Here is a 22,547-nt window from a genome sequence, read left to right as displayed (position 1 = left end):
GCCAAGCTGGTGTAGAGTCCGGCAGAGGCCTGCGGCCTAGCAGAGCAGATGCCATATTTATGAAGAGTAGAGATGAGCAAACACCATTCGGAACAGCCATTTCGAATAGCACGCTCCCATAGAAATGAATGGACGTAGTCAGCACGCGGGGGGTTAAGTGACCTGCCGCCGGCAAAGTCTGTGTGCCGGCCACTTCCATTCATTTCTATGAGAGCGTGCTATTCGAAATGGCTGTTCCGAATAGTGTTTGCTCATCTCTAATGAAGAGTTGTGCGCCGCCTCATAAAAAGGGCTGCTCTGCTGCTAGCGCAGGGGACAGGAAGACTGGCATTCAGTACTCCAGGCTTCATAAGTATACCTCAATATATTTCACAGCTGAGGGTTTGCTACTGTTGCGTCCAGTCTAGGCTATATAAGATTATGCAGCAGCCCTCATCACTTTGCTGTCCTGTTGTTAGGCCTTGTTCACACAGCTGTATATTTGGTCTATGTGCTGTCATATTGCCTGTGTTGATTTTTATTTTTTTTCTTATCTGTCTGAACCAAGCCGTACCGTGTGTCTATGCAGGTGACTTGTAGTCGGACCACTTAAAGGGGTCTTACCAAGTATGGAGTTACTCCCTATCCATCGCATACAATGGAGCGGTCGGACTTCACCTGTCATGGAGTTACCACCGTTATCTGTTGATATCTTGGTACAACCCCTTTAAGATTGTCTAGATTGTCACCCAACTTTCCCAGATGCAGATATACATAGAAAACAATCAATGGGATGTTTAATGAAGTGTACAGTAGACCTTGGCAGAGGGTCTTTGCCGCCCACTGCAACCAGTCAGAGCGCAGCTTTCATTTCTTAAACCACTGAGGTAAAGTGAAAGCGGTGCTGTGGTTGGTTGCTTTGGGCGACAGACAGTTTTACTAAATTGAGCCAACGGAGTGAATATTAAAAAATATTATATGTCATAGTTCTGTGGTAGAAAGTGTCAGGAGGGGGTTCAGGATGGGCCCATTCCTACTATACCATCCCCAAAACGCAGCAGTCGGATGGGCAGTCGTCCAGCTATAATAGGTCTCCCCGTAAATCCTGTGTATAGCACCGAATACCGCCATATAGGCCCATCCTGTCCACAAGGTGACATCACCGCGGCAGCCATTTTGTATACAAACGAAAAGCGTCAGTGAGAGGAACGGCAAGGAAGAGGAGTATAGGTTGTTTTTTTTTTTTTTTTTTGTTTTGTTTTTTTTGTGGGGGGGGGGGGGGTTCCTTCTTTTTTTTTTTTTTTTCTTTTTTTTTTGGTGTTGCTGGGGTGTCCTTTCGGCTTCTTCAGATTCCCCCCCCCCCCCCCCCCCATTCTGTCATTTCCTCGCCCGTCCTGTATCTGGCGCTCTTCTTGTACTAAGCCTTGTCTTTTTTTTTTCTTCTTTACAGAGCAGCGGAAAAAGCTCGGTCCTAGAAAGCTTAGTTGGCCGGGATCTGCTCCCCCGGGGCACAGGCATAGTGACGAGAAGACCCCTGATCCTACAGCTGGTTCATGTATCCTCCGATGATCGGCGCAAAACCTCCGGGGAGGAGAACGGTAATGAATGTTCTGTATTTTATGTGCATGAGGAGGAGAGAGGATGGAGGGTTGTAGTATCCGGCTGCACAGTCATGAGAGTGATCAGATCTCGTCAGGGATGTGTCCTGTATTGTCATACATGGGGTCCCTTCCTGGGGTGGGGGCCACTAGTCATTTAATAGCATTCATATGTCTCAAAGGGCCTTTCCAGTTTGACAGGGAGTGAAAATAATAGGGGTCGGGAACCCCACAAATTAGCTCCGAGTGCCCTTTCCTCTTCTCGGACCGTGTGATGTTGCGTTTCCTGGTCTAATAGCCTGGTCGCACCGCAGTCCTATTGAAGTGAATGGGCTGAGCTGGGACCACTATACAAGTAGTGACCACGCTGCGGCCTCTTATCGGTTGGGGCCTGATCCCTGCCGATCTTTAGTTGATGACCTACCCTAAGAATAGGTCATCAATTATTTAGTCTGGAAAACCTGTCTATATATGGACCGGGCTCGACCTCTTGGGGCATGAAAGCGGTGTTGGTGTAGATCTGGCATCATAAGCACCAGGAGACTCAGGATGGATTTGGGATTTGATCATTACTGTTCCACTAGTGATGGATGAGATTAGGACCAGTGCTCAGTGCCAGGGTCAGAGCTGCAGGAAGATGGAAGATGGCTTCTGTTTCCAGTAAGAGCTGCTTTGTGGTCGGCGAGGAAAAAAAAAAAAATCATTATCCTGTTAGTTCCGGCTATGACTGTTCATGTCAGCGAGGATATTCACCAGACGGGCAGAATGAGGTAATAGAAATGTATTCGAAATTGTTGGATAGGATTGTACAGCCTAAATTGCACCACCGTTGTCCTCAGGCTGAGTCTGGTATTGCAGTTCATCCACATTGATGTAAACGTGGTTGAGCTGTAATATTGCAATCGCCCTGTGGAGAAGTGTGGCGCTGTCTTTATATAAAGCCAGCATGTTTGTCACAGCTTTATAATTGGGATAAGTCGTCCATTGAAGAGCTGGAACCCCTGCTGATCAGCTATTTTAAGTACCGCTTCTGCATCACAGGCCATGTGACATTATCTTCATTTGTCGCATGGCCTGATCACAGCTCAGTCTCTGAGTTACAATACCAAGTGCAACCACTGTACGGCGTGTGGTGCTGTGCTTGGCTTTGTGTGAAGAGGAGGGAGTGCTCTCCCAAACAGCTGATCAGCGGGGGCGTTCTCTGGTGCCACCATTTTCAATTAATGACCTATCCTTTAATAACTTATAAGTGATCTACTAATCTGATAGATGTGAACAGCGCCCGATCAGTTAGTTGGACGCCTAACAATTCTCTTTGCCTCTCTTGTCTCTTCTTTTTACGTTTCCTATTGATTCCAGACCTGGACGCCTGGAAAAATCCAAGACAATTATCTAAAGGTCTCCTGTTTCCACATTTTCCTCCTGTCCCTGCATGAGCTGTAGCCGTCTCCACGGGGCGCCCCCATAGATCACTGGCTGTATCCGGACATGCACCGTCCATCACCTCCCCCTCATAGCGCAGCTTTGGATCACTTTTATTTGCTTACTTTGTCTCCTCCTTTAGGTTTCTTATATACTTTTTTTTTTTTTTTTTTTTGTCTTAAAGAAGCCTCCCCTTGTCTCATGTCTTTAATATTTCACTGTGCTATTTCACAGCAATAAGACCACGTCACAGTCCTTATTATCCAGCTTTCCCAGGCTCCAGAATGACAAGCCTTTTGAGTTGCGTTGTCCCTGTCTCTTATAATTTGGAAGCTTTGTTATCCAGGAGTCTAGATAGAGCTGAGTGACAACTTTGTATGTGCCAGACAATGAACGGCGGCCATATTGGTTGCCACCCAGTTTTCCCACAGACTCTTATAACTGTGAAATAGCCTCAACAGAAGAGATGACCTTCATGACTTTTGCTTATATATATTTAAAGGGACGTTCCTATTTCATCCTTTCTCCATCTCTTGCTTTGCTGGAGTCGTAAGTGACTATTAAAGGTACAGATGCCAAGACCACTATATATGGTAACACCTGTATCCTTCCTGCGCAACTGCAATTCTAATTAAAGGGGTTGAACCCTTCCCCATACTGATAATCTATCCACCGTATAGGTGATCGGTATGTGATCTATGGGGGTCTGACACTTGTATCCCGCACAGATCAGCTGTTGCAGTTGCCTCCAGGTGCCAGAAGCTGCTCATGGACGAGAAGTGCGTGCAGTTATAGGAGTGGTGCTGCACTTCCCCAAAACCACTAGTAAGATGTGTAAGGAGAGGCACATCGGTCCCAATTACTTGACTAGGCGTCTATCAACTAGTAACTTCCAGGACCCAGAGGCTGCTGCAACAGGGTACGGGTCACCAGAATGGAAAATCGATTTTGGCTAGAATACCCCTTCAAAGAGGACCTTTCATGTCCTCGGGCCCCTGCAGTTTCTATATACCGCTAGAAAGCCAACAGTGCACTGAGTTCAGCGTACTGTCAGCTTTCACGTTATGTGCCCCGGTCCAAGAGATATCGGTGCCCTTACTGTTAGCTCTTCACTGTCCGAAGGGCGTTCCTGACAGTCTAGCTGGGCTGTGAGGAACGCCCCTCCCAACGTCCTAACAGTACGGTACTGTCCATAGTGCTGTACTGTTAGAAGGGGGCGTTCCTCACCGCACAGTGATGACGCTGAGGGGTGAGTAACGCCCCCTCTGACAGTACATCGCTGAGGACAATACTGTTAGGAGGGACCTTCTTCTATGGACAGTACAGTACTGTTAGGAGGGGCGTTCCTCACAGCCCAGCTACACTGTCGGGAACGCCCTTCTGATGGTGAAGAGATATCGATAAGGGCACTGATATCTATTGTACCGGGGCACATCACAGGAAAGTGACTTTCTAGCGGTATATAAAACCGCAGCTGTCCAAGGACATGAAAGGTCCTCCTTAAGCCCCACTTAGGGGGCCACAGCAAAAAAACGCTATGGGGGCATCTATAACTGCAGTCTGCACTAGCACCACAGAAGTGAGTTTAGGTCGGGCGCAGGGGGACCTCCGACCCTCCTTTCTCTTAATCCCTGTTCCCCATGTTCGGACCCCAGCAATCCGATACCTATCCCCTGTCCTATAGATAAGGAATAAGTGTCTGTAGGGGCAAAACCCCTTTACTGTAAACCTTACACCTGTACCTGCCGTCACTTTAAACTCAAGGCAAGAGGTGATGTGAAATGGTTATGTCCCTTTAATTTATGGGGAGGGTCTGCCTTTTCATTTGCTGTATAGTATCCGTGTACTTTCTATGGTGGGGGGTTTGCATGGGTCGTTCCTGTGTAGTGGAAGTGACTGGTGTTCAGTTCTTTCTCTGGTATTCATGTCATTGTAATATATTCAGCTTCCTGTTTCTTGCCGAACATAAAAAAAAAAAAAGTCATTAAAAAAATCGCCGCTCCCTACGGAGTTCCCATAAGCCTCAAGCTGGGGGCTGGGTTTTGGGATGGGGAGCACCAACCCCTGGTCATCACATAGGTGAGAGTCTTGAGGGGTCATCACTGACTCCTTAGGATAGGTGTTAAGTGTCTGATCGCTACTTATCTGTCTACTGGGACCCAGCTTTCCCTGTCTCCTGATTAGTACATCCTCTGCTAGATTTTAAATTTCCACCCGCACGGTGTGAACTGGACTGTATAATCTCTGCAGTTACTTACTGCAGTGCCCCTAGTGGTGATCTGGTGTAAGTGCTCTGTGACCTCCGAGCGCCCGCAGTGATGGATGCCGTAATGCCTGTGTGCACAGTAGCTATCCCCGGTATTATATAGGATTTACCTCTGGTATTAGGGCAGTATTTCTCACCTGTATTTGTGTTGCTTTATTTCCGTGAGAATCTGCCAGTGTCTTAGACCCTGTACACATGACGCGTGTTACTAGCTGTGTACACGCATAATACTTTGTTGTTTCAAGGTACCTTATGCAAATGGTAGCCTGTCATGTGCTATATGTCTGTGTGCAGAAGTCATAACTCGGGATATCACAAGGTTAGCTTCGTAGCACCCTTTAAAGGGAATGTAGCACCACAAAATGGCCATAAACCAAATTTTTATGTTAAAAAGGGGTGTCATAGGCTCGTAACAGGGTGTCCTGCTGTTAAGACCCCTGGAGATAAAGTGAATAAGCTGTAAGCTTTGCGGGAACCTGAGACCTATTGCTCAGTTCCTCTACAGCACTCTCACAGGAGAGAGGAGGCATTACACAATTGGGTCCTCCAGAGAGAGATACTCTTTGTATCTTCAGGTTAGTAGATCTGGGAGTGGTTACATTATAGGTGTAATAGACTTTTCGCAAAGCTGCAGGAGGGTGTAAGGTCTTGCGGTGTGACCCGTCCACTTTTGCAGGGGTTACCGGTACTATAAATCTATCCCTGGGAGTTGTATGAGGTCTGTGCACACTGATGTTCCTCGTGGCCTATTACAGGCTGTTACTGCTGCCTGTGACTCAGCTCATTATGGAAGAAAATGCCTGTGGGTTCTTGGATGGAAGATGGTGACTCATACCGTCCCCCTGCACATAAATAAACCCGCCTGCAGTCTGTCTCTAATAATTTACTATCTGCAACGCGGGCCTCTGAGCCTTTTTGGCAGTACCCTTCACTGCTCCTGACATGTCTTTTAGTAAATATTCAGATTACCTATGATAAAAAACACATAATTTTAAAGGTCTGCATGTGGCCGTTCCTCTGTTATACTTCCTGAAAATCTATGAACACGTTGGATCTTACCATTCCTCTTGTCACAGCGGGGCCCCTACACAGCGTGACTCTATCGGCACACATTGGGCAGTGTTAAAACTTTTTAGGTAACACTAGAGATGAGCGAATAGTCTTCAATCAAATACCTCGCTCCCATAGGAATGCGTGTAAGCGGCCGATCACCAAGGGGTCAAACGCCTCAAATTGTGCTTAACCCCTTGGTGTTCGTCCGCTTACACGCATTCCTACGGGAGCAAGGTATTTGATCGAATACTCCTCGTTCATCTCCAGGAATCGCCCATTTGTCAGTTTATTCATTAATTCCCCAGAGGAATAACAGAGGGGCGACACAATTTGGAGTTTGGACAAAGGATTCGTCAAGAAAGGTCGTCTTCAGCCCGCACCGGATGGAAGTTTCACTCGTTTTTGTTTTGTTTTTTTTTTGTTCCAGGGGTGGATGCTGAAGAATGGGGCAAATTCCTGCACACCAAGAACAAGGTAGGGCCGCACTAGAAGTAGGTGTATAGATTTATATGGGGGTCATGGGTGTGAAGCCCTTTTTTTGGGAACGGGGCAGTGACCTCCTACGTCGTCTATGGGACTGATGGCTGATGGTGTACTCGGCTATGTCAGTGTGGTAGAGATTGAACGGACTGTCACGTGGCTCCGCCTCCACTTGTAGTTTCCTTAGCAACAGACTACAACCTACCACCTCGTAGTCTGTTGCTAGGATCGCAGAAGAATTTTTCTCACAAAATACGATATTGTATCTACTGTCTTTTTTTTTCCAGATTTACACAGATTTTGATGAAATTCGTCAAGAAATTGAGAATGAGACGGAAAGGATTTCTGGGAATAATAAGGTGAGGGGGGGAGGGGAGGGATGCCTTGGGGTAGATTGACTAAACTGAAGGCCAATTCGGGACAAATTCCTCCGCATGAACATACTTTTAAAATTCAAAAGGAAAATTTCCCTTCCGCTTATGGGCGTGTTTGTAAATGAAGTTACGGAATAGTGTACGCAGCTCCCATGCAGAGCTATGTGTTTCCATGCAGTGTATGAATAATCTGTGTCATCTGATCCCACCTCCACGATTGACTCCGCCCAAAGAGGTGGCAGAAGGTGAAACCTGACTCCATGATCCGACTACACAGAGATTGTTTGTAGTCTGTAACAATGGCAGTATCAGTGTTAGCTGTATACACACAATATTTCTTCAGGGATTTTTTATTTTTTTTTTATGTAGGCGCAGTAGAATAACTACACACACACAAACACACACACATCATACGTGTCATAACAGAGGACACATATTGGGCACATCATGTCCCCCCTGGAGACAGCGGGAGCTGCAGCACTTCTGTTATGTCTCCATTAGGGAGGATTATCCCTTGGAGAAGAGCCTAATGAGTCCTGTAGAAGGTTCACGTCCTCATTGTGCCGCCATCCTCTCCCCGCACATGGTACCGCCCACTTCCTGCTCTGCCGCTAATATAATTTGGCTCGGCGCTCGTGTTGTCAGCTTTGGTTTTCTTCAAGGAAAAATTACTTTTCTAAAAAGGAAAAATTCAGTTTATATACCGTATACAAGTACCTTTTTTTTTTTTTTGCCAAATTTTTTGTACGTCTTTCTGAAGCCCGAGATAAGGAAATGGAGCTCTTAAAGGGACGAGACGGTGAAGTAGATGATAAAAATAAATAAGAAATGTAGTTGTCCTTACTGTCTGAGACAGGAGCCTTGCGAAAATCCTGACGAACAGTCTTGTAGAAATTCTTAAGACTGGTTAATAGGGTTGAGCCGATCTTGAGATTTCAGGATCCGATTTCCGATCATTTTCCAGCCGATCCTGATCGTGAAATTTGCTCGATCACCGATCGGGATCTGATGTTTCCCGATAGCTCAACCCTACTGGTTAATCCTGTGCTGATCGGCTCTGGGCGGGGCTTCACTAAGGGGTGGGGCTTAATGATCTTTTAGTTTTGCTTTCCTGCTTGCTATTGATACGCTGTGGACTATCTCATGGTCATGTCTTCTTCTTTATACCAGGGTATTAGTCCAGAACCCATCCACTTGAAGATATTCTCTCCCAATGTCGTCAACCTGACACTGGTGGATTTACCTGGGATGACAAAGGTATAATATGTGGCCACTATGTTCCAAAACAGCGCCACACCTGCCCACAGGTTGTTTGTAGTATTGCAGTGCAGCTGTATTCACTTCAATGGAGATAAGCTGCAGTACCCAACCAACCCAGGCATGGGCGCTGTGTGGCCCTTTCTTTACTGTGAGCTTTATTTTCTTCTATCCTATAAGGTACCTGTAGGTGACCAGCCCAAAGACATTGAGATCCAGATTCGGGAGCTGATTCTCCGGTACATCAGCAACCCCAACTCCATCATATTGGCAGTCACTGCTGCCAACACAGACATGGCAACCTCTGAGGCGCTGAAGATTGCCCGAGAGTCTGATCCAGATGGTGAGTATTATAGACCCCTGTCCATTTGCCCAGTAATATTGTTGGGGCTACATCTCTCCGTACTCCCCCATTAGCGGAAAACACCTACAAAGAACATCCCGTTCACTCTCGTCCTTGGGCTGTGTCTGGTATTGCAACTTGGCCCCATTAAATTGAATATAGTCAGCGTGCAATACCAGACACAGCCTTTGAACAAAGGTGGCGCTGTTTCTGAAAAATTGAACATTCCTGTGATCACTGCATGCTGTTGTTTCATACATAGACATCTCGTGATCTTTGTTACCCAGAAAGCAGCACTTGGCAAATAGGATAGGTGTCATCTTATGTTTGTTAAAACTTGGCAGGACGGAGAACACTTGCAGTCATCACCAAGCTGGACCTCATGGATGCCGGTACAGATGCGATGGACGTCCTTCTGGGGAGGGTGATCCCTGTGAAGCTGGGCATTATTGGAGTGGTCAACAGGTAGTACATGAATAGTCCAAGACATGGCTGATATATAAAAATCTATTATCACTTAAAGGGAATGTCCACTCTGTAATACTAATTATCCAAATAAGTTCTGCACTGATTCACTTAGTAATACATCCCCTATCGCTCCTATTCTCTGATACAGAGCACCATAGACTAAAAGATGAGTGGATACCAGCAGGCACCACTAGAGGGAGCTCAGGAGCTTACTGCATACTGTTTGTACATTAAACTCAATAAGCTTACAGGCTCCCTCTAGTGGTGACACGTGCAGAAATTTATCTGTAACTTCTGTCTGTGCAGGAGATGTATAAATCTATATGACCACTGGTGCTCTGTCCACTATAGAGGTCTATATATTCTGACATCAGGTGGCACAGAATTTTTAACCCCGTAAAGGCACCTTGAATAAAGGTAGAGCGTTACTTTAACCTGTTGCCTTGTTTTTTTTAGGAGCCAGCTTGATATTAATAATAAGAAGAGTGTGGCCGACTCCATCCGGGACGAGTATGGCTTTCTACAGAAGAAATACCCATCTCTGGCCAATCGAAACGGAACCAAGTACCTAGCCCGGACCCTGAACAGGTAGGGATATGGCGGGGCGGATGTGATCGATGGATGTGGAGGGGTCTCCACTCAGGACCCCCCTACATGAGCCAAATAGGTTGTGCAACTCTCTTACCATTCTGTGTCCCCCATCCATAGGCTGCTCATGCACCATATCAGAGACTGCCTGCCAGAGCTGAAGACCCGGATCAATGTTTTGGCGGCCCAGTATCAGTCCCTGCTGAACAGTTATGGCGAGCCGGTGGATGACAAGAGCGCCACCCTGCTGCAGCTCATCACAAAGTTCGCCACAGAATATTGTAACACAATCGAAGGAACCGCAAAATACATCGAAACCTCAGAACTGTAAGTGAAACTGGACTGGAAAAGTCACGTCTGTTCTTGGGAAAGCTGGGTGCCACATGGACAGCTCCTAGAGCCTGATTATGTAGTAATGGAACAGTTCGATGTGTTGCTTTGCTATTAGGCTAGGCCAGGGGTAGGGAACCTTTGGCTCTGCAGCTGCTGTGAAACTACAACTCCCAGCATGCTCCATTCACTTCCATGGGAGTTCCCAGAACAGCAGAGCCAGTATGCATGCTGGGAGTTGTAGTTTTGCAACAGCTGGAGAGCCGTACGTTCCCTACCCCTGGGCTAGGCCAAGCTCTAATGGTGGCCATATTGCTTGACACCCAGCTTTCCCAGTATTGGCCCATCTTGGTTACACTCTTTCCGTATCCAGGTGCGGGGGCGCTCGAATTTGCTACATTTTCCATGAAACATTCGGGAGGACGTTGGAGTCTGTAGACCCTCTGGGCGGCCTGACTACAATCGACATCCTCACCGCTATCAGAAACGCAACCGTGAGTTTGGTCACATGACAGGGCATATATTCACATTGTATTTCCCGCCTCCCCCACTGACACGTCTTTGTCTTTCCTCACGCCCCCAGGGGCCCCGGCCGGCCTTGTTCGTTCCAGAAGTTTCCTTCGAGCTCCTGGTAAAGCGGCAGGTGAAACGATTGGAGGAGCCGAGTCTGCGCTGCGTGGAGCTTGTCCATGAGGAGATGCAGAGGATCATCCAGCACTGCAGTAACTACAGTACACAGGTATCCGAGCGCCCGCGCACCTTACTATACAGGACACAGGGGGCAGTGTGACACTGCTAGGATTACAGCTCTGGAGGCTTCTAAACATAGGCCAGGTAATAGGATGCTGCAGTAATTACAGTGTAACGGTGACTGGATACACCTGCACACCACTGACTTAGGGCTAGTTCACACGGGGACATGGACGCTGATTTTGACAGCGGATTTCGTGGCCAAATCAGCGTCCATACAATGTATCCCTGTGTGAACTGCTCGCTTTTTTTTTTTCTGCTAGCTCGCTAGCAGAAAAAGAAGCGACATGACCTATCTTTCGGGCGGAATCCACTCGCGATGAGCCGCGGCTTCCGCCCAGCCGCAGTGCCCTCCATGTCGGCTCATTCATTTGAGCTGACAGCGGAGGTGAAAGCCGTGACCGCGATGGTCGCGGCGGGAGCAGTTCACATAGTGTGGACATTGTATGGACGCTGATTTGGCCGCGAAATCCGCTGCCAAAATCGGCGTCCATGTCCCCGTGTGAACTAGCCCTTACAGGTCATATCTGTGGCCATGTCACAACCCCCGGGTCATGTGATCTTAAGTGGTGGTTATCCGCACCCTCCCTCCTCCCCCGATAGTGATGGAGGGTGTGAGATCGGTGGAGGAGGAGACAGAGGGACCCGGGAAGCTGAACGCCGCTTCAATCATGTGACCTGGGGGTCGTGATGTGGCGTGATCATCTGCAATACACCTTTAAGCCCCAACCAAAGATGGGAGAGATCTGCACGTGATTAACCCTGTGTTCTCTGGAGGATATGCTATGCACTGATAGTTCAGACCTGAATGTCTCCTGTACACTTGTATCACTCATGTTTAGTGTAATATAGAAAATATTCCTATATTATATTTTTTTTATTTTTTCATTTTCTCTCTTCTCTTCTTCCAGGAGCTCCTGAGGTTTCCTAAATTGCACGATGCCATTGTTGAAGTAGTTACATGTCTTCTGCGGAAGCGACTGCCAGTGACCAATGAGATGGTAAGGAAGCCTTATTGTATCCTTAAAGTGCACCTCCGATTATAAAACCTCCTTACATAATTGGATAGTACAGGGGAACATAAGAAACTGTAATCTGTCTTATTAGAAAGATCTGTTTCCTTCTCCATTTATTTGGTTGCATTTCTCCTCCTTCACTCAGACTGTTGGCTACAAGAGAATCTTCCTCTGTACTTGGTCTCATACAGAAGTCTATGTTCGGGGGATATTGTCACTCCTTGGGGAGAGACCACCATATAGGTGTGTGGAGACTTGTTAAGCCTTTAGCACTCCACTTTGCAAGGAACTATGGGAAGAATATGCAAATCTGCCTTCCATGATGTAATTAGGAAGACAGTTGCTGCCTCAGTGTTGCAAACCAATAGAGGGCGCTCACTGGAATGTGCAAGCCTGTCTTAAGACAGGATTCCAGTGAAATAACCCAATAATGGCTGCTCCCTTTAGCCTCATGCCCGACCTTCCAAGAGGCCTTTGTTTAGCAATGACGCTGGGATTAATACCAGGTATAGTCTCTCAATTGAGGACAGCTGTTTCGATCTGGTTGGATCTCTTCAGCCCGATGTAGAGAGGACTATAACCTGGTAGATGTGAGAGGCTTAGACAGGGTTCGGGGGATATTGTCACTCCTTAGGGAGAGACCACCACAGAAGTCTATGGAGAGAGAAGAAGGAGGCAGATTTATTGCCACATTCTGTGCGGCTGCCTTTTCTTGAGGATGCAACGGTGTCAGTAGAGCTCACAGTGTAGCGGCAGCCTCATTGGTGTCTCTTTCCATCAGCCGCCTCCTCCCCTCTCCATAGATTTCTATGTAAATCACATCAGCCTGATAAGTGGAGAAGGAAACAGATTTCTCTAATAAGATATATTTCAAAATTTCTTACATTCACCTGTACTATTCATTTCTGAAGTGTTGTTTTATAGTTGGATGTGCACTTTAAAGGGGTGGCCTGCCTTTTGATATGAGTGACCTATCCTTAGGATAGGGCATCAGTTTCAGACTTATGGGGCTCTGACGCCCAGTCCCCCCACTGATCAGCCGCTCACAGATCTATACAGTGGATGGAGGTCGATGGCTGTGTCTTGTGTGTAGAGGCCTTGCTGAGTTATTGCATGTAATACAACACTTGTCCTGTAGAGGCCCCTGCTGCCCATATTCTAGATCTCCCTGTATCACATCTGTCTGTTAGTAAATACTTGTAGTCAATTCATTGGGCAATTTCTAGGAGGAATAACAGAGGAATGGCAGAATCTGTAAGTCCAAGAAATCGGGGTCTCCTCTTAAAGGGGTTGTCCAGGATTGTAACATTAATAGAGGGGAGGGCTGGAAAATAAAAATGCACTGATACCTACCTGTCCTCTGTCCCTGCGCTGGGCCGGCAGCCGCCGCTGTTTGTATACAGAGCTGCTACAGCCGTGACGTCATATTGACGGGACCGCTACGGTCAGTGGCCGTTCTCTGCGCAGTGATTGGCTGCAGCAGTCCCATAGACGTGATGTCACCTGCAGCCGCTCTGTGTATTAACAAGATGGACGTACAGGCGCAGGTAAGTGAGTGCACATTTATTTTCTAGGACTTACCTGCTGTCTGCAGTTAACCCAGAAAATCCCTTTAAGTTTAGGGGATTTCTGACAACTGCAGCGCCCTCTATAAGGGAAGAGCGGTATTACCTTGTACCCACATGTGTAGTTTTGCCTCATTTGCCATCTTGTCTATTCCTACCCAGGTGCATAATTTGGTGGCCATAGAGCTGGCGTACATCAACACCAAGCACCCGGACTTCGCTGACGCCTGCGGAGTGATGAACAACAACATAGAGGTGAGGGATATGTCACACCCGCGCTCTTGTATAGCGGCGGCCATGGAAGACCCTCTGTCTGTACCGTAACGCCCTTTTATTTTTGTGCCTGCAGGAACAGAGGCGGAATAGACTAGCCAGAGATTTACCCCCGCCGGCCGCGCCCAGAGATAAGGTGACTGATCACAGGACACTTGTGCAAATGGAAGGATTGTATAGGTGTCAGTGACACGATATCCGGGGTGTGAGGATATTTAAAGGGATTGTCCAAGATTATAAAGACATGGCTGCTTTCCTCCAGATACAGCGCCACACCTGTCCATGGGTTGTGTCTGGTATTGCAGTTCATCCCTATTCTTTTCCCTGGTGCTGAGCTGCAGTACCAGACACAGCCTTTGCACAGGCGTGGCACTGTTAGTAGAAGAAAAGAAGCCATGTTTTTCTAATCTTGTCTGACCCTTGTGATACCGATCAGTTTCTAGAATGACGTCTTTGTCTCTTGCTGGCTCTGCTTTCGCTGCATGGCCCTTGAAGTGTATTTCAGATTTGGAGTTATTTTCTACACAGATGTTGCTGAGCTTAGGCCTGGTTCACATCTGCGTTTGGGTTTCCATTCGAGGAGTCCGCTTGGGGATCCCCGAATGGAAACCTATACACATTAAAAAAATTGGTTACTTAAGGAAACCTGTGGACCCCATAGATTATAACGGGGTATGTGTGGTTTCCATTCTGTTTATGCACGAAACATTAGGAGAGAAAAGTCCTGCAAGCAGCGCTTTACTCCCCACATGTTTCATGTGGAGACCGCACGGACCCCATTATAGTGTATGGGATCTACAGGTGGTTACCTGGGAAACCTGTGGACCCCATAGACTATAATAGGGTCAGCTCAGCACTCAGCAGTTGCTTTTTTTTATGCATGTAGGTTTCCATTCAGGGGGTCCCCAAGCCGATTCCTTGAATGCAGATGTGAACCGGTCCTGATGGTGTTGTGTAACTTTTTGGGGGCTGCATTGTTGGTAGATGGGGAGATTGATAAGGATAAGATAATGCAGCATGTAACCTGCAAAAACCCGGTGGTTTATGATATATGATTTTCTACTTTAATATATATATATTCTAGGGACAGGAGGTGATTTAGAACTTTTAGTTATTTCATATTTTTATTATATATTTTTAAAGCTTTTTTTTTTTTTTTTTACTATTTTATTCCCCCCCAGGGGCTTGAACCTGCGGTCACTTGATTGCAAGTCCCATAGACGGCAATACAACTGTATTGCCGTCTATGGGACATTCTGTCTATTAGTATTACGGCTGGTCATAGACCCAGCCGCAATACTAATATATAGCAGTGACAGGCCTGGGAGCCTCATTAGGCTCCCGGCTGTCACCCGAACAGGTCGGCTCCTGCGATATCGCCGCGCAGGAGCCGGCCTGCAACTTCACAGGTACGGGGCCGGTGGGGACCGGCCCCGGGGGAGAAGGGGCCACCGATACTGACCCGGCATCCGCTGTACTAGAGAGGCGGAAGCCGGCAAGTGATAGACGCTGGCACAGGTGCCGGGGCCTGAGACATCGCTGCGCTCCTCTGCCCTGCATGAAGCCAGCGGCGGGGGGACGGAGGAGCGGAATAGCATCGCCCCTGCTGCTGCTGGCTTCATGCAGGGCAGAGGAGCATAGCGATGTCTCAGGCACCTGCACCTATGCCTTGCCGGCATCCGCCTCTCTATTACAGCGGGTGCCAGGCGCCACATTCGGACTATAAGACGCACCCTTCTTTTCCCCCCAAATTTGGGGGGGAAAAAAAGTGTGTCTTATAGTCCGAAAAATACGGTATTTCATGGCCACTGCGGGTCTTGTGTTCCCCTTTTAGTAGTCTCAACAATTAGGCTAGCGCTGCTGTGAAGGACGTTCCTGACAGACTGTCAGGAACGCCCTTCTGACTGTGAAGCGCTCTGAAAGCTCTTCACTCGGGGCACAGATTGTGAAAGCCAACAGTGCACTGAATTCAGCGCACTGTCTGCTTTCCAGCAGTATATAGAACTGCCTGTGCCCAAATCCATGAAAGGTCCTCTTTAAAGGGATCCTATCACTCTCCTAACTTTCGTCATCTTCTCCGCGCCACCATTCGCCTACAATCCTGATTTTTCTAGGTATGCAAATTCGCTCTCTCGCAGCACTGGGGGCATCCCCAATGCTGCGAGAGAGCTCTCTCCAGCGCCGCCTCCATCTTCGTCAGCAGCATCCTCTTCTGCCTCTTCTTCCGGCGGTGGCTTGTAACTTCTAGGCCTCGGGCAGAGCAGACTGTGCATGCCCACAGGCCACGGGAAAATTGCTGTTTACAATACTGTGCAAGCGGCCATCTTCCCGTGGCTTGTGGGCATGCGCAGTCTGCTCTGCCCAAGGCCTAGAAGTTACAAACCACCGCCGGAAGAAGAGGCAGAAGAGGACGCTGCTGACAAAGATGGAGGCGGCGCTGGAGAGAGTTCTCTCGCAGCATTGGGGACGACCCCAGTGCTGTCTGATCACCGGGGCCTGCCACCAGTGCTGTGAGAGAGCTAATTTGCATACCGAGAAAAATGGGATTGTAGGCGAACAGCGGCGCGGAGAAGACAACGAAAGGTAGGAGACGAATAGCCTTTCTTAAGACTATTCCGACGTGCCTGAGTGATAGGATCCCTTTAATGTTTTCCAAATATTTTTATTTTAATATTTGAGGCTATGAACATTTTCTACCTTTTTATTAATCTTAACAATAACAATTTATTTTTCAAAAATATTCAATTTTTTAGATTTATTCTAATTTTATAAATTGTAATATCCAACATTTTTTCTGCCTTGGCTGACACGCCATCCTGCTTTTTGTCCTCTCCGCTGTTCATGATGGCCGTGCATGTTTTTTGCTTGTAGCTTCTATATAAAATATTTGGCCTACATATAAGGACAATGTGGGGTGGGCGGGGGCATCGAGGCGCAGTCCTATGTAAATGACAGGACTCCTTTCCTCTCTTGTAAATTGGAGATTATTTAAGCTACATGTCCCCTCTGCAGCTGTCATGGCATGCTGGGAGTTGTAGTTTTGCCACAGCTGGAGACCACAGAGTTGCCCTTGAGTGACCCGACCTGCCGTGGATGCTACATACTAGCCCTCCAGCCATGCGCCTCTTCTTCCTCGGGGGCGGGGTCGTCTCTGCAGGCTCCTCCTCTATTTCTCTCCTGACAGGACCTTCTCTCTAACTTCTCATGTTAATGTGTGAGACTCCATGATCTTGGTTAATCCTCTATCTGGCTCTTTCTTTCTTCCTTTAGTCCTCTAAAGCTCCTGGGCCCCTGGCCTCTGCCCCTCTGGACCCTTCCTCTGCCGCTTCAGCTGATACGGAGGGCAAGGTCTGTGCCAGTTATGACCACACTGCATGTTCCTGTACACTGGCATGGTGCTTGTGGTTCATCCTTGCATGTCGCCCATCATTCATGCATGACACAGGCATGTAACACACAGCAGCATGGGCTTAGGCTGCTTTACAGAGACACATTTGGCTCTATATTCGGGTGACAGCACCCAGCACCCCTTCACCTGTGGCAGTTATTGCAGTATGACCAGGTGAAGCGGTCGGGGTCTTGTGGCCATATTCTGGCTGGCTGTAGGTGTCCGCCCTTGTATAGCATTCTGCCTTTTTTATCTAAATCTGTTCTGTCCTCAGTTTTGTTTTTCTGCTTCAGAGCTCCAAATCCACTGTATAGGCCTCAATAATATACCGCAGTACCTCCTGCCACCACTGGAGGGAGCCTAGAAGCCTAATGCACTCTGTGTTATCATATAGTCTAGTGTATAAACAGTATGTAGTCAGCTCCTGAGCTCCCTCTAGTGGTGACAGCAGGTGGAAATATTATTTACCTGTCTATGCAGGGGATTCAGAGCCGACGCTTCATTTCGATCTCCTTAAGTTGTCCGCAGTCTTTAGCAACAAACACTAAGAAGGGTTAACTCCAGATATGGCGGCATGTATGTGACAAGTTTATGATATGGGTGCTTAAAAGGCAATTCCCACCATATATACCATGTGGTATAGTCACAGGATGTCTGCCTATGTGGCTGTCACCTCTCGGGTTGTATGACCTCCATCCTACCCCGGTGAGGTGACTGCCACCTTCAGGCCAGGCAGGTAACTGCATTCACCTATTTGGTTCTCCTATGCAGAGCATGCATGTGGCGTATCCTATGGTGGGAATGCCCCTTTAATTTAGCATTTTGCTAGACTTTACTCTTCTTCGTCACAAGGTGTGACTACATCCATGATTCCTACAAGTCTAGGCCATGTGATCTATTCCAGTGTCGTATCCTTCCTATGTATATATCACTGTATACGGCCTCTGGAGATATCAGACCCCGTTCCTTATCGCTCCAGGAATCTTGGCCGCATTTCTTAAAGGGGTATGCCATTTATCAGCTCTATCTCTGACCCTATTGTTTGCTGTCATTCCAGGCTGTACCAGCAGTGGGCACTAGTGACGGTATCCCAGATGCCGGCACCGGTAATTGGAGGGGGATGTTAAAAGCTTCTAAAGGAGATGACCCCGCCATGGACGACAAGAGCAAATCTGGCCCTATCCTTCCTGCCAGCCCTCAGAGGGGCCACGCTGTAAATCTGCTGGATGTGGTAAGTCTATGGACTGGTGTGGGGGCCACGTCTGGGGGTTGTATCCATCCTGAGACCCCTCCCCACATCGCTAAGAGACTGTCTCCTTCGTTCTAGCCTGTTCCCGTTGCCAGAAAACTTTCCGCTCGTGAGCAGCGCGACTGCGAGGTGATCGAGAGGTTAATCAAGTCTTATTTCCTAATAGTGAGGAAGAACATTCAGGACAGGTGAGTGGACGCGGCAGAGACCGGCGACGCCATCAGGTGGCGCTAGGCTTACGTGACAGCTGTTGTGTCTCCTGGCAGTGTGCCAAAGGCCGTAATGCATTTCCTGGTGAACCACGTGAAGGACACGTTACAGAGCGAGCTGGTGGGTCAGCTGTACAAGTCCATGCTGCTGGAGGACCTACTCACCGAGTCCGAGGACATGGCCCAGCGCAGGAAGGAGGCCGCCGATATGTTAAAGGTACTCGCTGTGTGATGGCGCAGCCAACAGGTTCTTAAAGGGGTTTTCCCACCAGTACCATATATCTTCATCCACATGATGGGGAATAAGTGTCTGATCTCAGGGCGTCCAACTACTTCACTCATGAGAATCGGGACCGCAAGTCCCCTTTAAGTCCACCATATTGTAAAAGGGGCTTTCTCACGATGACCAACCTCTTTATAGGCCCTATTATGATATATGGGTTCATAAGACCCCCAAATCTACTAGATTGGCTCTAGTGGTCTTCATCCATCCATGTGTTACGTAGTCAATGAATGGCCAGCATGCAGTACAATAGTTCCCCTGTAGTGGTCGCTGCAGAGGTAGTGTTTGTCACCATCAATCTGAAAGGGTCTTCCTGAGAGACCCCACATTGATGCTGATTATATCTATATAATGTTTGGAAACAGCACCACACTTGTCCTCAGGCAGCGGGTGGTATTGCATTGTCGCTTCAGTAGAGCTGATCTGCACTAGCAGACTCCACCTGCAGACAGGTGTGGCGCTATTTCTAGAAGAGAGTAGGTAACCATGTTTTTCTAATCCTATACAACCCCTTTAATACCCTATATCTCTCCCATCTTCCTTCAGGCTTTGCAGAGAGCCAGTCAGATAATTGCCGAAATCCGGGAGACTCATCTCTGGTGACCAAGAGGTCGAAACGTCCCATCACAGGTGGAATAAAAGTCACACAACGTATAGCGGAGCTCAGTGGTCAGGATATGTTAGAAATCTATTTATATGGAAGCCGCTAACCATACACAGTACGTATAGGGGGGTACGGCCGACCGCGAGGGAACCCCATGTATTTAGCAGAGGCTGTACTGTACACACAATACATATTACGTCTCCAGTATCCCCCTCCCCCCAATACAGATCCTGTTGTGATTCGAGCTGACCAACTATTGTGACTCTGGAGCAAAGCATGCTGGGAAGCCCCCTCTCGTTCCCCTTCACTCACATGGCCGTTCCATCGGTTTAGTTTTAGGTGACGTCTGTTTTCTACAGAAGCCGTACTGTTCTCTGGGATCGCGTGAACATTTTGCATTTTATTGTTTGATATTGCACTGAAATATCTCCACATTGTCCATCATACAATAAAATTCTCCAAAATACACGGAGGAATCCCCCACTCTCTACACGGAGTTGGTCGTGAATATGTTGTCACGGAACCGCCATTTCTGTCACTTTGATGCGACTACTTTTTAATGGGTTAAAATCTTCCAATCCCGACCACTAGGGGGTTCATCATTAACATGGCCGCCAGCTGGGTGCACGTCATCTAGGTTCAGAGGGCAGCTGGGGAGGCGGGATCTCTGGGTCACATGACCGGCTCTACACTACTCAAAGTAGAGGGGAGTTGGTGACCTAACAGCGGGTGCAGAGATAAAGCAACATGCGTTCCAGTCTACCCAGCAACCCTCGGCAGGGGTAATACTTCAGCTTTAACACCCCCTTTAAATACTAGTAGGTGAGTGCTATAGCCAGAGTACAGATGGTTGTATACTGCGCCTGGCATCCAGCTGGAAAGGAGTATGAGCAGGACCGCCCTGTATGCAACTCTCAGCCAATCAGCATGAATGAGAACACTCCTGTTGATGCTGATTGGCTGAGAACAGCTCACGATGCTCCTCCTACCTGGATGTCCGGCCCATCTCCCGCACTCTGTACTTTGGTTCTAGTCCGTGTATATAGGGAGTCGTTTGACAACAATCTTTATAGTCTGCAGAAGACAGATCGGCCATGTTGGATGTTGTCGGCAGTTTGGTTGTTAACATTGATGAGGGGATCGTATGAGCTGATCATCGATCGGGCCGCTTCATGATGGCCGCCCCACATCTTATGTACATGACCGGCCTTAGATCCGATCACCAGAGCTTAGGCATCCGACTGGAAAGGAGCGTTATGAGGAGAGCCCTGTCAGCAATACTGAGGACGCTCCTGCTGATTGGCTGACAGCACAAAGCTCCTCCCAGTTGTCCTTTTCAGCTGGATGCCCGGCCCAGTCTGTCATTTTGGTTCTTGAGTTCCCAGTTGCAACTAAAGACAGAGAATCCGCCACCTACTGTCTGTGTGATGTCACGTGACTGACTACATGTCGCTGTGTAGTCCTGGCCTAAACTGTACAAACACATTGTGTCTATGGCAGAGACTCTGAAGACGTCTCCAGGGTTCTTATTTTTGATGCAAGGTACAGGGTCCCCGCCCCTTTATTTTTGGGGTGTCCCCGACCCCAGAGGCATCTGCATGTTTGGCTGTTTTTTTTTTTCACAAAACAAAAAGCTTTATTGCTGCCCACATGGACATTGTGTGTCGTACATGTCGTCTTTATTTTCTGCCGTCTGAGGTTGTGATGCCTTAAAGGGACGTGCACCAGGTGGGGGAGGTGACGCTGTGCTTTGTGGTCCGTCTGTGTGCTGTAGGGGAACAAGCGCTGCCGCCACGTGTCCGTCCTGGGCCACATTGTATGTTCTGATATGTCTGTGCTTATCATTGTAAATAAACTGGTCCTGCAGAACGTTCACGTCTCCGATGTCACTCACCGGGCCGATCATGTGATCACGTCCTCCATGTCTGCTTGTAGGATCCTTATTGGCCACTAGATGGTGCCAGACAATAAGTATTTGTGTTTGAGGCGTTACCAGCAAGTAAGGGCCTGTTCACATGTCATGTACACAGGGATGGGCCCTAAACCGGTCCATGTGCTTACAGTAGCTGGAGCAGAGCCAAGAGAGTGTGTGTGGCTGGAATAGCGGTGTAGTAGGAGGCGGCGACTATACACTGACAGGGGGGAAAGAATCCCCAATTCCAGCCAGGCCCAAGCTGTGTTAGACCCCTTAATCCCCCCCATAGTGGTGCCCACATGTACCAGGCTGTATCCCCCCCATAGTGGTGCCCACGTGTACCAGGCTGTATCCCCCCCATAGTGGTGCCCACGTGTACCAGGCTGTATCCCCCCCATAGTGGTGCCCACGTGTACCAGGCTGTATCCCCCCCATAGTGGTGCCCACGTGTACCAGGCTGTATCCCCCCCATAGTGGTGCCCACGTGTACCAGGCTGTATCCCCCCATAGTGGCGCTCACGTGTACCAGGCTGTATCCCCCCCCCCCCCCATAGTGGTGCCCACGTGTACCAGGCTGTATCCCCCCCATAGTGGCGCTCACATGTACCAGGCTGTATCCCCCCCCCCCCCCCCCCATAGTGGTGCCCACGTGTACCAGGCTGTATCCCCCAGAAATGATTGGCATCTGGCAGGTCCTACGTTGGCCATTTATATACAGATGTAGCAGAGCTGGTTACCTCTGCTACATCTGTACGGGGCATTGGAGAAATCCTGTGAGTCGCTTTCCCCGCCTGCCTATAGACGGCTTGTCATTTACTGTGTACTTGTAGAGCTGTCAGTATGGGCGGGGGCTTACAGGTATATATCCCCTGCTATCAGTCCTGGCCAGTATATAGCCAGTATACAGCAGGTATTCCTGTTATGATGGAAGTCACAAGATCACATTTATATAACGGCAATAAAGTTTAGCCATCACATCCGCCTGTAATCTTCTTAGCGCTCTCACTTCCCGCAGCCCGAGGCGTAACCGTCTCTAAACCTTCCCAATTAAAATGGAATTAGCGCATCATAAAGAGATTATTACATGAGGAGCGGCAGATTATGTCGTGTATATACCCGGGAGACGTGAGATAGATA

At 48.3% G+C, this 22,547-nt stretch overlaps 1 protein-coding gene across 4 annotated transcripts in view; it reads left to right on the top strand.

Moving 5' to 3' along the window:
• The window catches only part of DNM1L (dynamin 1 like), a 30,024-nt gene extending 8,617 nt beyond the window's left edge, over nucleotides 1–21,407 (top strand). Inside the window, exons 2-20 of one of the 4 annotated variants that reach the window (XM_075275174.1) lie at nucleotides 1,430–1,577; nucleotides 2,937–2,975; nucleotides 6,746–6,792; nucleotides 7,086–7,157; nucleotides 8,343–8,429; nucleotides 8,610–8,772; nucleotides 9,117–9,237; nucleotides 9,697–9,828; nucleotides 9,949–10,155; nucleotides 10,532–10,652; nucleotides 10,742–10,897; nucleotides 11,820–11,909; nucleotides 13,652–13,744; nucleotides 13,839–13,898; nucleotides 17,033–17,110; nucleotides 18,208–18,381; nucleotides 18,478–18,587; nucleotides 18,666–18,825; nucleotides 19,438–21,407. In XM_075275174.1, the coding sequence (XP_075131275.1) occupies nucleotides 1,430–1,577; nucleotides 2,937–2,975; nucleotides 6,746–6,792; nucleotides 7,086–7,157; nucleotides 8,343–8,429; nucleotides 8,610–8,772; nucleotides 9,117–9,237; nucleotides 9,697–9,828; nucleotides 9,949–10,155; nucleotides 10,532–10,652; nucleotides 10,742–10,897; nucleotides 11,820–11,909; nucleotides 13,652–13,744; nucleotides 13,839–13,898; nucleotides 17,033–17,110; nucleotides 18,208–18,381; nucleotides 18,478–18,587; nucleotides 18,666–18,825; nucleotides 19,438–19,494 (2,115 nt within the window). In that variant the 3' untranslated portion in view covers nucleotides 19,495–21,407. The remainder of the gene's footprint in view (nucleotides 1–1,429; nucleotides 1,578–2,936; nucleotides 2,976–6,745; nucleotides 6,793–7,085; nucleotides 7,158–8,342; nucleotides 8,430–8,609; nucleotides 8,773–9,116; nucleotides 9,238–9,696; nucleotides 9,829–9,948; nucleotides 10,156–10,531; nucleotides 10,653–10,741; nucleotides 10,898–11,819; nucleotides 11,910–13,651; nucleotides 13,745–13,838; nucleotides 13,899–17,032; nucleotides 17,111–18,207; nucleotides 18,382–18,477; nucleotides 18,588–18,665; nucleotides 18,826–19,437) is intronic. The other 3 variants (XM_075275176.1, XM_075275175.1, XM_075275177.1) reach the window with 3 other exon arrangements.
• The last annotated feature ends 1,140 nt before the right edge of the window (nucleotides 21,408–22,547 follow it).

This window comes from Leptodactylus fuscus, chromosome 5, assembly GCF_031893055.1.
Source record: "Leptodactylus fuscus isolate aLepFus1 chromosome 5, aLepFus1.hap2, whole genome shotgun sequence".
Taxonomy (NCBI): Eukaryota; Metazoa; Chordata; class Amphibia; order Anura; family Leptodactylidae; genus Leptodactylus; species Leptodactylus fuscus.
Note: the sequence above shows the minus strand (reverse complement) of the source record. Positions and strands in the feature narration are given on the sequence as shown.